Source organism: Triticum aestivum, chromosome 6D (genome assembly GCF_018294505.1).
Source record: "Triticum aestivum cultivar Chinese Spring chromosome 6D, IWGSC CS RefSeq v2.1, whole genome shotgun sequence".
In the NCBI taxonomy this organism is placed as follows: Eukaryota; Viridiplantae; Streptophyta; class Magnoliopsida; order Poales; family Poaceae; genus Triticum; species Triticum aestivum.
Window position 1 is genome coordinate 344,140,416 of NC_057811.1, and position 15,915 is coordinate 344,156,330.

Consider the following 15,915-nt stretch of genomic DNA (forward strand, 5'->3'; position numbering starts at 1 on the left):
CCCCTCGAAGCTCCCCAATGCGGCGCGGCCGAAGAAGGGAAAGACATCCGCGAAGAAGAACAAGGCGGCGGACGGCTCCGGCACCTCGAAGGCGAGGAGGAAGAAGCTTGCAGGGCGTGTGACGGGCGTGGCGGCTACCGAAGCGCCAGCGAGCTCACTCGTTGAGTCGGCGGCCGACGCGCACAACGTGTTCGACGATATGCCCCAAAGGTAGAAATTTTTTCCAACTTTTCTTTTCTTGTTATTTTTTGAATGCATTCATATAGATAGCTTATTTGCATTGTTCTATATATTTTGTAGTCTCAACGATGATGCATACATGTCAACTATGGGTGTTGGCTCCAACAATTCGCATTGGTCTCAAACCAATTACATGCACTTTGATGACCGTGAGTTCGAGGTGGACGAGGATGGTGAGGGCATTGTCGACGCACCGAAAGGAAGAGCGGGCAATTACACCAACGCCGAAGACATCTTACTATGCAATACTTGGTTGCAAGTGTCGAGGGATCCATCCGTTGGAGGTGATCAAAGTAGAGATGCTTATTGGAACCGGATGAAGGAACACTTTGATGTTCGCAACGTGAGTGGAATTGACCACTTCGAGCGATCTCTTCGGTCCCGGTGGTCGACAATCAACAAGGATTGTCAAAAGTGGGCGGCCGCACAAAAGGCGGTTGACAAGTTGAACCCAAGTGGCACCAATGAGGACGATAGAGTAAGTGCCATTTCATCCATGTTCATCATACTTGTTGTTGGTGTTTGAAGTGCTAACTTGTTTTGTTTTCATGTAGTTCAACATTGCACAAAACTTGTTCAAAGGAGAGGAGAAGAGGACCAAGAAGGGGAAGATCAAGAAAGGAAGACCATTTACCTTGGCTCATTGCTATGACGTGTTGAAGGATGATGAGAAATGGAAGAAGCGTGATGATTTGATGATTTGGATTTGAGCAACAAACGCAAGCGAACAATTGAGTTGGATGATAATGATGAGGAGGAGGATGCATCAAGTGATGACGGCAAGAGAAGCCCCACACCCAACTCGGTTTCATACTCGAAGCCAAAACGACCGGATGGGTGCAAGAAAGACGCAAAAGAAAAGAAAAAGAGGAAAGGAGATGATGAGCTCAAAAATGCTATGGAAGCTATTGTGAAGGCAAGAAAAGAAGCCAACGAGGTGAGGAAAATGGCAAGGAACCAAGATGCCGCGGCCGAGGAGAGGAGGTTGGCGGCCGAGGAGAGGAGGGTGGCGGCCGAGGAGAGGAGGGTGGCGGCCGAGGAGAGGAAGGTGCCTTTGGAGGAGAGGAAGGTGAGCAATGAGGAGCGGACTAGATTGTTGGAATGGGCACTTGTTCTTCTTGGACACATCTATCCTCAATGAGGCGCAAAAGGAGTATGTCAATCTTGCCCGTGAAGAAGTCTTGATCCAAAAAAGAGCCATGATTCGCGCAATGGGTGGCGGTGGCCTTGGCGCCATGGGTGGCGGTGGCCTTGGCGCCATGGGAGGCATGGGTGGCTTCGGAGCTACCGTGGGCGGCTTAGGTGCCATGGGTGGCTTTGGAGATATCATGGAGACCATGGGAGGCATGGGTGGTTTTGGAGCACCCCTCGGCGCCATGGCCGCCATGGGAGGCATGAGTTTTGCTTCTCTCATGGGAGGCATGGGTGCACCTCCGGCCGCCATGGGCGGAATGTCTTCCGGTGTGCCTCACACACCTTCCCATGAAAATGCCGTTGAAGATCTTGCCAACACCGTCCGAGCTTCACGTGATGCGGTGCGCGACAATGATGAGGAGGAGGAGGAAGAATCATCTTCAGAGGAGGAAGAATCGTCTTCGGAAGATGAGCACGAAGACGACGACGAGGCTTGATGTGTCTTTCGTTTGTGTCATGAACTTGGTTTGCACTTTGAACTTAGTTGGATGAACTTGTGGGCATGATTTTGAACTTGTGGGCATGAACTTTTATTCATCAACTTGTTTGTGTGAAATTTATATGCCATGTTCATTGCATTTTGAATGTTTGAAATCCATTTTATGTCCAAAATGCAATATATGGAAATGCCCCGGCGAGTCGCGCGCGCTGCATTTTTTGCGCGCTGCTGGAGCGACGCGTGCGCTGCATTTTAGCGCGGCTGTTGAAGCCAGCTGCCGGCCGCGCCAAACCAGGCGAAGGACGCGCGGCAAAGTAGTTTTTAGCGTGCGGCTTGTTGGGCGGCTGTTGGAGATGCTTTTAGATGCAAAAAATTTCATCTGGCTGGATTTTGAGGGGAGGTTAAGGGATAAGACCGGGGCGTGTCATTCGCTCAGATTGTCATGGGGAACAAACATTCAGTGTCATACGCTCAAAAAGATGCATTGAAGCGAATAGGGATTGACATATGTGTCAGTGATTTGCACACAAGAATTAGACGTACCAAAGAGCGGTCTCTAGGATCTGCTCCCCCCTCCTCCCTCGCGTCGCCCCGCAGGGGCGACTCGGGGGCGATCCAGATCCCGTTCGTCGCCACCCCCCTTCCTCCGCTTCTCCCCTTGCCGCCGCCGGAGGCAGCCGTCGGCAACCACGTGCGAACGCCGATGAGGGTGGCGGCGAGGTCTTCGGTCGCGTTTCCTCCCTGGGAACGGACCTAGGGTTCCAGGCGGCGGCCTTGGTGGCGTGGGCGGCGCCGTCCCGACGGCGGGCGGCGGACGCCGGAGTTGGGGCCGCCTCCCCTCGGCTGCGTGGGCGGCGAGGCGGCGGTGGACTGGGGCGTCGTGCGTTGGGGCCCCCGCGTCCCTCTTCACCAGATCTGAAGACGGTGTCCCGTCGCTTGCAGCAGCCTCCTCTATGTTAGGTTCGACCCGATCTGGTTGTTGGCTGCGTGGATGTGGAGTGGGGTGCTCTGGATCGGGGTAACCCCTTGGCCTCCGGCGGCGGCGGCGGCCACCTCGTCGTCTCCTTCCTGAAGGCGGCGTTGAGGTTCACCTCCCCCTCCTCCCCTTCCCCTGCACCCGGGTGAAAGCCCACAACTTTGGTTTGGGCGGCGGCGGCGCCATGGCAGCGTCGTTACCTTTTTGAACGCGCCGTTTTGGGTCTGTGGGGGGGCGGGCAGGCTGTTGTGAGCTTCGGGAGCTCCCGGTGGCGGCGGCTTCTCCTTCTGGTGGTGACTCTTCGCCATGGATGACCAGTTCCCTCCTATGGCCATCGTGCTCTCCCCCATGTGGTTCTGTCTGCCCGGCGGATAAACGCCCACGGCCTGGGCTAGAGGGGATAGTGGTCCCTCTTCGGCGACATGGACGCGACGGTGGCTGAGTTGGTGGCCTTGGCGAGCTCTGGTTCCTCCTAGTGGCTGTGTTGCTCAAATCAGTGCCGTGTCTTCTTGGGACGCCTATGGTCCTTGCCTTGCATCAACAACATGCTTCAATTGTGGGCTGCTGCTTGTGTTCGATGTGCTTGCTGGAGTGGTCGCGCCCTTTGCCTTCGGTCGGCCTGACATCTATGGCGAGCTTGCTCTCGGGGAGCAGTTTCTCCTTGTCGACGGCGCAGCATCACTCAAGCCTGTGCGTGAAGAGTTGGCCCTCGTCTGTTGGTGGTGGCTTTCAATCTTGTTGGCTTCAGGTGCAGAACGATCTCTTCCGGTGGCGCGATTCCCCTCAAGAACTTAGATCTTCAAGTTGTAGCCTTTTCTTTTATCGTTGCGCTTGTGCTTTCCTTTAGCTCCTTGTATCGGCCGCTGTAGGGTTGCATCCCTGTCTTATTTTCTTTCCTTGTTGCTGGGTCTGTTTCCGCTGTAATCCTGGCCGGTTGATAGCTTTGTTAATTCAAAGCCGGGCTATGCTCGAGCCCTTCTCGGGCTCGGATTGTGTCTTTCCCTAAAAAAAGAGCGTTCTCTAGAAAAACCATTCGGAGGAAGCGTCAACTCAATAGTTTTCCGAACAAACTCTACTATATCAATCTTCCTAGGGGTTAAAGGCCTCCCATTCCACCGAGGACATTGGTTTTTTGATTGGGTTCCTAATTTTGACTTGGTCAATAATTTTTCTAGACGCTCTCTCATCCAAATGAGATGTTTAATTTTAAATTTAGTTTATGATTTGGACCAGCCAATGATTTCTCAAATCAATCGGTAACAACATGCTTATAAAAATATATTAGTCTCATGGACGCTCTCTGTAGCATCAATATGATTTTGGATTGAGTTCCCAATTTTGTTTTGGTCAACAATTTCTCAATAAGCCCCCTCATTCAAGTGAGGTGTTCAATTTTGAATTTGATTCATGAATTTGATTGTCAATGATTTCTCAAATCAATTCATAACAACCAGCTTATGAAAATAAATCAGTCTCGCATCAACATGTGACACTATAGCACCAATATATATAATATTATCATCGCTACAAGAAACTTTCTTGCATATGTATGGGTTAATTTGCAAATAACACATAATTATACACCAGAGAGAGACCATCAAAATACTTCATTATAAACAAAAAACACTTCGGTTGTAAAAAAAACACTTCATCATCTCCACACACCAAACCAAAGAATTTTATTTATGAATTACATATATATATATATATATATATATATATATATATATATATATATCTATATATATATATATATATATTTCATCACTACAAGAAACTTTCATGCATATGTGTGGGTTAATTTGCAAATAACACATAATTATACCCCAGTAAGAGACCATCAAATACTTCATCTATACCAATATAAAAAGACTCAAATGGGCAGATTCAAACCATCTTGACCGTCAAATCATGTTATCTAGCGGTTCAAATCGCTCCAATGTTGAGCACCAAACACGTTTAACGCTCTAGTTACCCACCACTGCCATTGGTTATAAACACGTTTTGACTCAACGCTATCCCTTGAAATCTGCCATGTAATTAATATCCTACCATTCCCGCGAAAAAGTAATTAAAATCTTACCAAATACCAACGTGCAACAGATATATCTTACCTAATATAACATGCAACTAATATCCTACCTAATAATGCACGTACATTATTACTATTTATAAACAAAAAACACTTCATCATCTCCACACGCCAAACCAAAGACTTTTATTTATGAATTCTCAACAACACCAACCGTGCAGCGAAGCGCGCCCAATCCTTCTAGTTTACACCAAACCCAATCAATGCTGATATGATTCTTGAGCCCCAGTGTGGGCCAAGAACAGAGTCCAGTGAATCAATATTATTTTCACAGTTCAGATCTCATGAAACCACTTTTGCTTAGTTGGGCTTACACCAATTGGACAAAACCATGATTCAAAACCTTGGATAGTATCTCAATTTGGTAGAACCAGGGATCCTACCGGACCTGCTCCGTAGGTTGTAGGGGAAGGATGGAGCGGGGCGAGGCGATGAGCAAGTGCGCCGGCGGCTGGGCGCCGTCGCGTAGTAGGAAGATGGCGGCGGCGGCTAGGGTTGTAGGCGGCTAGGGTTTCCGGCTCCTCTGGGAGCCGGGCAATAGGGATAATAATATTCTTATTGCTTAATTTCAAAAAGAGTCTTACAACCTATATTTATAACCTAGATAACTTGCATAAGAATTAACCTAAGATAACTTGTGGGCCAAGCCCCTAACTACTGCCCGGTGGGCCTCCTCCGGTTATAAGCTAAACCGGTCATAACACTTCTCCCCGCCTGCACAAACAGCTCTTCCTCGAGCTGTAAGGTGGGGAAGTGCTTGCTGAAATCCTCGAGGTGATCAACCAGCGTCAAACACCTTCTTGACAGCTGGGGCGGCCAGGTCGGCAGCGACGGCGTCCTCCGGAATGTAGTCTGCAACCTCCAAGTAGAAGAGTCGCGGGCAGGCGTGGCCGGGCGTGTAGGGCTCGTCGCAGTTGAAGCACAACCATTGGCGGCGACGCTCGAGTAGCTTGGCTGAGGTGAGCCGGTGGAACGGGCGCGTCGCGGTCGCGACAAGGGGTGCCGCGGAAGCCTGCGCAGGCCGACCTGCGCGGAATCCGGCGAGGGTAGCGACCCAGTGGCCCGGGACGGTGATTCTTGCTGGATGGCCACCGCGCGGCGCTCGAACGCGCGGGCGTAGTACATGGCCGTCTGGAGATCCTGGGGTCCCCTAAGCTCCACGTCCACGCGGATGTGATCCGGAAGTCCACCGACGAAGAGGTTGGCCCGCTGCTGCGCCGTCACGCCCGACGCATGGCACGCCAGGGCCTGGAAACGGCCGGCGAAGTCCTGCACCATGGAGGTGAAAGGAAGGCGGCCGAGCTCCGCCAGTCGGCTCCCGCACACCAGAGGCCCAAAGCGAAGGAGGTAGAGCTCGCGGAAGCGCTCCCAAGGGGGCATGGCGCCCTCGTCCTGCTCGAGGGCGTAATACCAGGTCTGTGCCGCGCCGCGGAGGTGGTACGAGGCGAGCCAGGTACGCTCCGATGCGAGGGTGCGCTGCCCGCGAAAGAACTGGTCGCACTGGTTGAGGCAGTTGAGGGGGTCCTCCGTGCCGTCATAGGTGGCGAAGTCGATCTTGGCGAACCGCGGCGGTGTCTGGGTCGGAGCGCCGTGTCGAGCTAGCTCAGAGGTGCGGAGCAGCGAGGCGGGTGGCGCCTGGTCGGAGTACTCCGGGTAGGGACCGACGGAACCGGATGGCCCAACGAACTGCAAGAACGGAGTCGGCTGTTCGGGGGCTATGGTGTAGACCGGCGATGGCGAAGACCCAGCCGCCCACGCTGGAAGTGGCGACGGGGAGGGCGGGAACCGGACCTGATGGATCGGGAGGCCGGTCGGCGAGGGTGCCCCCGAGCTGGGCAGGGGCGGCGCCGGTGGTTGCAGCGGCAGTAGCGGGGGCTGGACGGGGGCAGCGGCTGCCGGGGACGGCAACGGCTGCAGGTGCCAGAGGGACGTCGTCGATGGTGGCGGCGGCAGATGCCATAGGCTCGCAGCGGCTGGTGGTGGCCCGCTGGAGTTCCCCGTCTGGAACGGCAACAGCGGGGGCCCGCCGCCTGCGGGTGCGCCCGGGAACAGCCACGGCGCAGGGTGGCCGTAGGTGGCGATCGGCGCAGCCGGCGGAAGGCCGTACGCTCCTGCCATGTACTGGTGGTACTGGTTCATGTGGAGCCCTTGGACGGCCGTCCCAAGCTGCTGCTGCGTGCTGGTCATCTGTTCCGGCGTGAAGACGGCGGATGGTGGCGGCGTGGAAGTGATGGGGGCCGGCGGTGGTGAGGAGCCCGCGGCGGTGACCGGGCCCGACAGCGTGGGGGCCCTGGCGGTGATCATCGGGGTGGACGTCATCGGGGCGGTGGTCATCGGCGCGAGGTGACGATGGGCAGCGGCGGTGATGACGTTGAAGAAGACATGATCAAACCCAAGCCTCTGGATACCAAATTGGTAGAACCAGGGATCCTACCGGACCTGCTCCATAGGTTGTAGAGGAAGGATGGAGCGGGGCAAGGCGATGAGCAGGCGCGCCGGCGGCTGGGCGCCGTCGCGTAGTAGGAAGATGGCGGCGGCGGCTAGGGTTGTAGGCTCCTCTGGGAGCCAGGCAATAGGGATAATAATATTCTTATTGCTTAATTTTAAAAAAAGTCTTACAACCTATATTTATAACCTAGATAACTTGCATAAGAATTAACCTAAGATAACTTGTGAGCCAAGCCGCTAACTATTGACCGGTGGGCCTCCTCCGATTATAAGCTAAACCGGTCATAACACAATTAGTACTGCTTAAAATAATGACAATTTTGGGAGAACAGAGCAATAGAATTACACATGGCTCTTTATTATTCTTTCCGAGACTCAGGAAGAAAGAGCAGTATGAGGAACTACACAACAAAGAATATGAAAAGTGAAAGTGACAGAGCGACTAACAGAGCAAACTGCACATCACTCAGCAGTTTCAGCGACTCAAAATGGAAAGGATAAATATATGAAATGACATTAAGAAACTTAGCACTGACTACCATACAACAAGACCAGTGTAGAGCGTCGCTTCAATGTCTAATGCTTCTTCCCACTTCCCAGGAGCAACATGATCCCGTCTTGACGAACTTGAGAGGCGGCAGACCAAGAGAATGCCATGCTCTTAGGCAGATGCCTTGTCGAACTTGAGGGGCTTCACCACCTCCCAGGTGAAGTCGGCATCATCACGGCCAAAGTGACCGTAAGCAGCGGTCTTGATGAACCTGTTTCCACCTTTCTTCAAGTCCAGGTTGATGCTGATCATCCCGGGCCTGAAGTCAAAGTTCTCCTTCACGAGCTTGAGGATCTCCCTGTCGGGGATCTTGCCGGTGCCGTAGGAGTCGACGAACACAGACAAAGGCTCAGGCACACCGATGGCGTATGAGATCTGCACAATGCAGCGGCGTGCGAGGCCGCTGGCGATGATGCTCTTGGCGGCCTGCCTGGCAATGTAGGCGCCACTGCGGTCGACCTTGGTTGGGTCCTTGCCAGAGAAGGCACCGCCGCCGTGGGCTCCCCAGCCACCATAGGTGTCGATGATGATCTTGCGGCCGGTGAGACCGGCGTCACCATGGGGGCCGCCGATGACGAAGCGGCCAGACGGGTTCAGGTGGAAGATGGTGTTCTCATCGAGGTACTTTGCGGGGATCACCGGCTTGATGACATGCTCCTTGAGGTCCGCAGCAATCTCGTCGTTGGTGACGGTCTCGTCGTGCTGGGTGGAGATGAGGACGGTGTGCACACGAACAGGTACCATGGCACCATCCTCGTTTAGGTACTCGACTGTGACCTGGGTCTTTCCGTCAGGCCTGACCCAGGCGCAGGTGCCATTCTTGCGGACCTCGGTGAGGCGAGCTCCGAGCTTGGTGGCAAGCACGTGGCTGAGGGGCATCAGCTCAGGGGTCTCGTCGGTGGCATAGCCGAACATGATGCCCTGGTCACCGGCGCCAACCTCTTCAGGACGCTTGGTGAAGTGTCCGTGAACACCCTGGGCAATGTCAGGGGACTGCTGCTCGATGTTGACGAGCACCTTGCAACGGTCGGCGTCGAGACCAACGTCATCAGAGATGAAACCGATGTTGCGGCAGGTGTCGCGCACGATCTTCTCATAGTCGACGGTGGCCTTGGTGGTGATCTCGCCCAAGACCATGACCATGTTGGTCTTGGTGACGGTCTCGCAGGCGACCTTGCTGTCGGCATCCTGGGCCAAGCAGGCATCCAAGACGGCGTCGGAGACCTGGTCACAGAGCTTGTCGGGATGGCCCTCGTTCACAGACTCGGACGTGAAGAGGAACGTCTCGGCCGCCATTTCTTTAGTGCTAGCGGTGCTCTGCAAATAGAAGAAATTCCGACGATTAGAATGAAACTCCAACGAGAAATTACTCCGTGTATTTTTTCATTAGTCAGAAAAGGCAACTAAAATCACGGTATTGTCCCAAGTACAGAGAATATGGACGCTCTCATGACCAATATACAGCACACGCCTCACAGCCTGGAAATAAGCCAGAGCAGCAAAAAAAAACACCCCAAAACAAGAAAAATAACAAATATGTCCCTGAGGGGGTTGATTGGTCAACCATCCTGCATCTGCCGCCGTCTAAGCCGCCATCGGAGGAAGGAGCGGCGAGAGCTTCGGGCCGAAGACCCGCCGCCCGCGGCGGGACACATCTCACTGTAGCACATCGAAGTGCCCGGTCGACCACGTCGAGGAGAAACACCGGAGCCGCCTGCCGACGACTAATCAAACCTGCGCCAGAACAGAAGCCGCCACCGCCGTCTCCATCAGAAGCAGCACCAGCCGGCGACTCCCCGTACACATCCACCCGGCCACACAGGAGCCCAAGAGCCAACAACCGCCGTGAGGACCACGCAGCCGGAGGAACAAAAGATCAATAGCGAAGTCGACTACGCCCGGAACCGGATACACAAAGCTCGCCGCTCCGACGAGGAGCCGCAGCACACTTATTGGACGTAGCGCCGCCGGCTGGACAGCGAGACCCACACACCTAATCCTACTCTCTACACACCGGCGCAGAGGACCCAGGGTTCCTCCCACCGTCGCCGGAGGGACAAGCGGAGGAGAGATGACCCCCCGCCTCGCCGTCGGCGAACGAGGAAGACGCGGTCCCCCCCTTTCGCCTCTCTTGGGGACTGCCGCCGATGACAGACTAATATTCTCCATGTTCAGGACGTGCTACTGCCAACTCATAACTACTAACTAGCATGTTCTTCGCATCACGATAAATCTAGTACTGTACTAGTAATTACGCCACCCACGTATGATGAAGAAAAATGATGAATTAAACATGGAAGATCGAAACATGAACAGGGCGTGGGGCGGGGAGGCTAACCTTGCGCTGCTTCTACTGCTCGATCGGGAGGCCGATGAACCGAGGGAGGGAAGAGGCGGAATGTATGCACGGCGTTGTACCAAGATCCCGGCTGCGCCTTATATAGCGGCGGGGGCCGCTGCAAGGTCGTGCGTGTGGCTGGTGGGAGCGTCGGACTGCACAACCTGTGCTGCGGTCGTTGGTGAAGCACTTCACCTCACCAACCCCATTATTTGGCGGTGGGTCAGATCACCTACCACCCGATTTATTTTCTTCTCCACTTGCCTAAGTTTTTTTTTTTTGAGGGATCTCCACTTGCCTAACTGAGCTGCGTAATAATCTCCACTTGCTCAAGTGAGCTGCATAATAATCTACACACCATGCGGTAGGCGTGGTGGTCAATTTCACGTTGCTTTGCCGGAGGCATGGATAGCGCAGCCCATGATCGGATACTATCAAAGGTGCGTTTGGTTGCAGCGGTGGGCAGTGCGCTCTGGGTCAAAGAAAAAAAAATATGTTTTGACTATAAGGGCATCTCCAATGACAACCTGCAAACTTTCCCTGCATCCGTCCGCGGATACGGGTGCAGAAGGCGGCCATCGAATAATACTCGCATATATTTCAACTAGTCTTTGAATCAACCGGATGAAATACATGTAAACACAGCGGATTTCATATAAACCGGACGAAAACATTTTCACTTTAGACATATTTTAACTAAAATGGTAAAAATATGTGCACGTACGGTCGCACGAAGCTTCATTCTCACGACACGAATACACTACACTACTCTATGGCCGTCCCGGTTGTTCCCTTTGTCTTCCCCATGTCCGGCAGCCCGCTCATCGAACTGCCGGGAGCCCCGGAGGCATTGGCGGAGCCACCTCCCGGCTAGCCGGGGCAGCTGCCCGGGCTATGCCATGCATTCTCCTTTGACCACTAGCAGTTAATGGAGAGCCAAGCATCATTTTGCAGGGGCAAACAACCAGCAGGCAGGAGCGTCGTGTACTTTGCCCCGGCTCACCGGCTGAGTTGGCTCCGCCACTGCCGGAGGTATATTCTTCGCGCGTATCTTCTCTATGTCCGGCTGTGCCGCTCATCGGGATGGCAAAGGGAGGGATCTCCACTTGCCTAAGTGAGCTGCGTAATAATCTCCACTTGCCAAAGTGAGCTGCGTAATACTCCCTCGTCCGGAAATACTTGTCGGAGAAATGGATAAAATAGTTGTTTCTAGAACTTAAACACGTCTAAATACATTCATCTCTGCGACAAGTATTTTCGGACGGAGGGAGTAATCTACACACCATGCGGTAGGCGTGGTGGTCAATTTAACCTTGCTTTGGTGGAGGCATGGATAGCGCAGCCCAGGATACGATCGGGTACTATGGAGTTGCGTTTGGTTGCAGCGATGGGCAGAGCGGCAGAGATGGTCTGGGTCAAAGAAAAAAAGTTTTGATTATAAGGGCATCTTCAACGGCGACCTGCAAACTTTCCCTGCATCCGTCCACGGACAGGAGACCTGTCCGCGGATACGCGTGCAGAAGGCGGCCATTGAACAATGCCTACATATATTTCAACTACTCTTTGAATCAATCGGATGAAATATATGTAAACGTGCGGGTTATACCATGGGGTCATATCCCCAACATTAGCCTTTAGATTGACTTGAATTTATTCATGTCAATCTTCGGATCGATAATAATTCCGGGTCATCTTCCTTTTGAATCTGCATCGTGGTCGGGTTATAGGTTCCGGCTTATGATACTCTCACACTTGTCATTTTCTATCTATTTGAAAGTATAACGTCATCTTCCAGATTTTCACGAGCTCAAGCGTGACATCATAGCGAATCTTTTATGTATATCTGCCAAACCCGAAAATCGAGGCATCCCTTACTCGAAAAGTTATAGTGCCTCCTCTATTTTTGCGCCTACCTATTCTCCTTCTCTTTTTCCTTATAAATATACCCGTAGGGGTTCTTTTTCCACTTTTACCTCTTCACCCCTCCAGTCGCCTTATTCCTTGCGCCCCGGTCTTCCGCAACCAAAGCTCCGCCACCGCGCGACTGCAAGCCCTCCGACGACGTCGTCTGTGTTCTCTGCTTCGCGCACGTCGTCGTCGAAGTTGCTCAAGAACTCCCTCGAAACACCCACTGCATCAAGGTATGTTTGATCTCCTCTTTTAGATCTGTAGAAATACCCCATTGTTCCTCGCATCTCGTTGTAGTTCATCAGTGTTCTTTGCGGTTCATCGCCATAATTTGGGATATATTTAGTTTGTTTTGTGCTACTCATAGAAACACTGCGGTGGCGATTGCAATACCATTCTAGCATCTAGGAAACTCACATTGCCATTCAATCTTGTCAATGGACCTGCTATTGCTTCCACTGTGTGCTCTAGGTTTTGATAAATGTTTATTTTCCAATGCTTTTGTAGATCTGTGACTGCAAATGTTTCAATAGAAACTTGTTTCTGTCCCAACACTTAGCTGAAAACCCAAAGTTTTCAAATAGGATGAGTCGCCTTATGTCTTGCTGGCTCATTGATACGTCCATTTTGCATCATGTTTTCTTACTGTTATTTATGATGTTTTTATCCATAATAATGCTTTTTGGAGTAATTCTAATGCCTTTTCTCTCATAATATGCAAGGTATACACAAAGAGGGAGAATTCCGGCAGCTGGAAATTTGGACCTCGAAAAACTATGTCAGGCTACCTATTCTCCACAACTCCAAATAAGCTGAAACTTCACGGAAATTTTTTATGGAATATTTAAGGAATATTGGAGCAAATAACTACCAGAGGGGGCCCACCAGGTGGGCACAACCCACATGGGCGTGCGAGGGAGCCCAGGCGCACCCTGGTGGGTTGTGCTCACCCAGGCCCACCTCCGGTGCCCATCTTCTGGTATATAGGTCATTTTGACCTAGAAAAATAAGGAGAAGACTTTCGGGATGGAGCGCCACCGTCTCGAGGAGGAACTTGGGCAGGAGCACTTTTGCCCACCGGCGTAGCGATTTCGCCGGGGGAACTTCCCTCCCGGAGGTGGAAATCATCGTCATCATCATCACCAACAACTCTCCCATCTTGGGAAGGGCAATCTCCATCAACATCTTCAACAACACCATCTCATCTCAAACCCTAGTTCATCTCTAGTGTTCAATCTTGTTACCGGAACTATAGATTGGTGCTTGTGGGTGACTAGTAGTGTTGATTACATCTTGTAGTTGATTACTATATGGTTTATTTGGTGGAAGATTATATGCTCAGATCCATTATGCTATTTAATACCCCTCTGATCTTGAGCATGATTATCATTTGTGAGTAGTTACTTTTGTTCTTGAGGTCACGGGAGAAATCATGTTGCAAATAATCATGTGAACTTGGTATGTGTTCGATATTTTGATAGTATGTATGTTGTGATTCCCTTAGTGGTGTCATGTGAACATCGACTACATGACACTTCACCATATTTGGGCCTAAGGGAATGCATTGTGGAGTGATAGAAGCTTAAACCCCAGTTTATGCGCTACTCCGTAAGGGACCGATTGGATCCAAAAGTTTAATGTTATGGTTAGAATTTATTCTTAATACTTTTCTCGTAGTTGCGGATGCTTGCGGGAGGGTTAATGTAGCGACCAGACCTCAAATAGTCTGATCTATCGTGCACCAGTGTCATCCCTGGATCAGTAATGCTGACACGCATAGTACTTGGAGGATTTATAACAGAGTAGCAATCACACACTTATTACATCGAGTATCTCAAGAGAGAAGTAAGTATGACAAATATGGCTTAAGGCCATCTAAAACGATAACAGCGGAAGACTTGGAAGATAAGTGAGTCCATCAACTCCAACGGCATCACTGAGTATAAGACCACGACCTAAGGCACCTTACTCGTCGTCTGAAAAGTCTGCAACATGAAACGTTGCAGCCCGAAAACGGGTCATCACATGGAATATGCTGGCAATGTAACACATAGAGAGTAATGAACAGAATAATGCTATACTACATGCATATATGGCTGGTAGAAGGCTCTATGGTTACAGTCTTGCGAAAAGCCAAATTTTCCCTACTGCAAAGGAATAAATTTTATTTAACTATCATGGTGGTTGTTAAACATTGAGAATGGTTGACAGCATTCTCAATCCCAATTAAGTATCATCATCAAAACCCAACAAAAATAATTAAAGTAACATGATGAGATTCACATGATAATCCAGATACTAGATACTCAAGGTGTCCATAACCGGGGGACACGGCTAACCATGATTAGTTTATACACTCTGCAGAGGTTTGTGCACTTTTCCCCACAAGACTCGATCTCCTCCGTTAGATTTCTCGCACTACATGGTGTTTGAGAAACAGATGACCGAGACACAGTCTTTCAGAAGTGTTTGCACCATACGAATGGGTAGACAGTACCACCTACATCCCCTACATATGCTAGTCTACCACTGTAAGAGTTCACACGACCTACTCAACTATGCTAGAGCCCATAATAGCTTGTGGCTGCACACGGAAGTTTCTAACATGAATAATCTCATGATCCCTTTGAACCTGGGTGGCGGTTCAAAGAAAAACAGGCAATCCTGGAATACCCAGGTACCTCAATCCACCCAGATGTGTGTTTTAGTTGCCACCTTAAGTTTAACCATTAATTAACAATCTCACATCTGTCATGGTAACACTCAAACCCAATCCACGTCCACTAGCATAGCATAACGATATAAGCAAACGTAGAAGTAACTCCCAAGGGTTTGATAATAAACAGGGCAATAGGTACTACCTCATCTACTTCCCAGAACCCACAATTTAATTAGATCCTAATCATGCAATGTTTGAGGGTTGATCTAATGCAATAAAACTGGGTAGTAAAAGAAGTATGATCAAAGTGTTACTTGACTTGCTGATGATTCGTGAAACCTAGAGATTCGAAGTAGCAAGCGGCGCACTCCGGGTACTCTATCGCAAACAAACAAGCATACAGTAAGCACTCAACTAATGCACAAGTAAAACTCAAATAAAAGATCTAACCAGAAAGTTCAACTTAAGAACTCCGGTTTGCAAAAAGAATCAAATCAAACGAAGCAACGGAAGTCAAACGGCGAAAGAAACAAGCTTCGTTTACTAATCTGGATCTAGGTCAAATTTTATAGTAGCAAAAACTTGTTTGAGTTGGTTAAACGGAAAGAGAATTTCGAGACGAAACTTTAGGCGCTTGAATCGCCTGATTCCGATAAACGAGCGAAAAGTTAAACTAAAACGAAAAACAAATCGGAAATCGCGATCGGGAAAAATCGCGGAAAATCCGACGAAAAAAAACTGACGAATAGTTAATCGAACGGACGTTCGTTAACAGCAACTAAACGATGAACACGTTCGTTAAAACGAACAGACCGGCGAACGTTCACTAACTAACTAAACCGAAAAAAATAAACCGATCTATAAAAGAAATAAACCTAGGGTTTCAAAATAAACCGAATCGGTTTTCCGGCGAAAACCGGCGCGGCGGCTACCTCGGTCCGGCAGGATTCCGGCGGGGTCGGGCGGGGCTCCGGCGGGCTTCGGGTGAGGGCGGCGAGGGGCGGGTGAGGCGGCGGGGCGTCGGGCGGTGGGGTTCGGCGTCGGGGCGGCGGCTTCCCGCGGCGGCGGCGT

General features: G+C 51.0%; 1 protein-coding gene across 1 annotated transcript; it reads right to left on the reverse strand.

Moving 5' to 3' along the window:
• Positions 1-7,726: 7,726 nt before the first annotated feature.
• Positions 7,727-10,548, reverse strand: LOC123145026 (S-adenosylmethionine synthase 3). Its single transcript, XM_044564321.1, has 2 exons — positions 10,278-10,548; positions 7,727-9,256 (listed from the first exon to the last, which is right to left on the reverse strand). Exon 2 carries the CDS (start codon positions 9,233-9,235, stop codon positions 8,051-8,053), a length of 1,185 nt encoding a protein of 394 aa, XP_044420256.1. The 5' UTR covers positions 9,236-9,256; positions 10,278-10,548; the 3' UTR covers positions 7,727-8,050.
• Positions 10,549-15,915: the final 5,367 nt, after the last annotated feature.

Excerpts from the sequence above, each read along its gene's own strand:
- LOC123145026 (XM_044564321.1), bottom strand. The coding sequence starts at position 9,235 with ATGGCGGCCGAGACGTTCCTCTTCACGTCCGAGTCTGTGAACGAGGGC.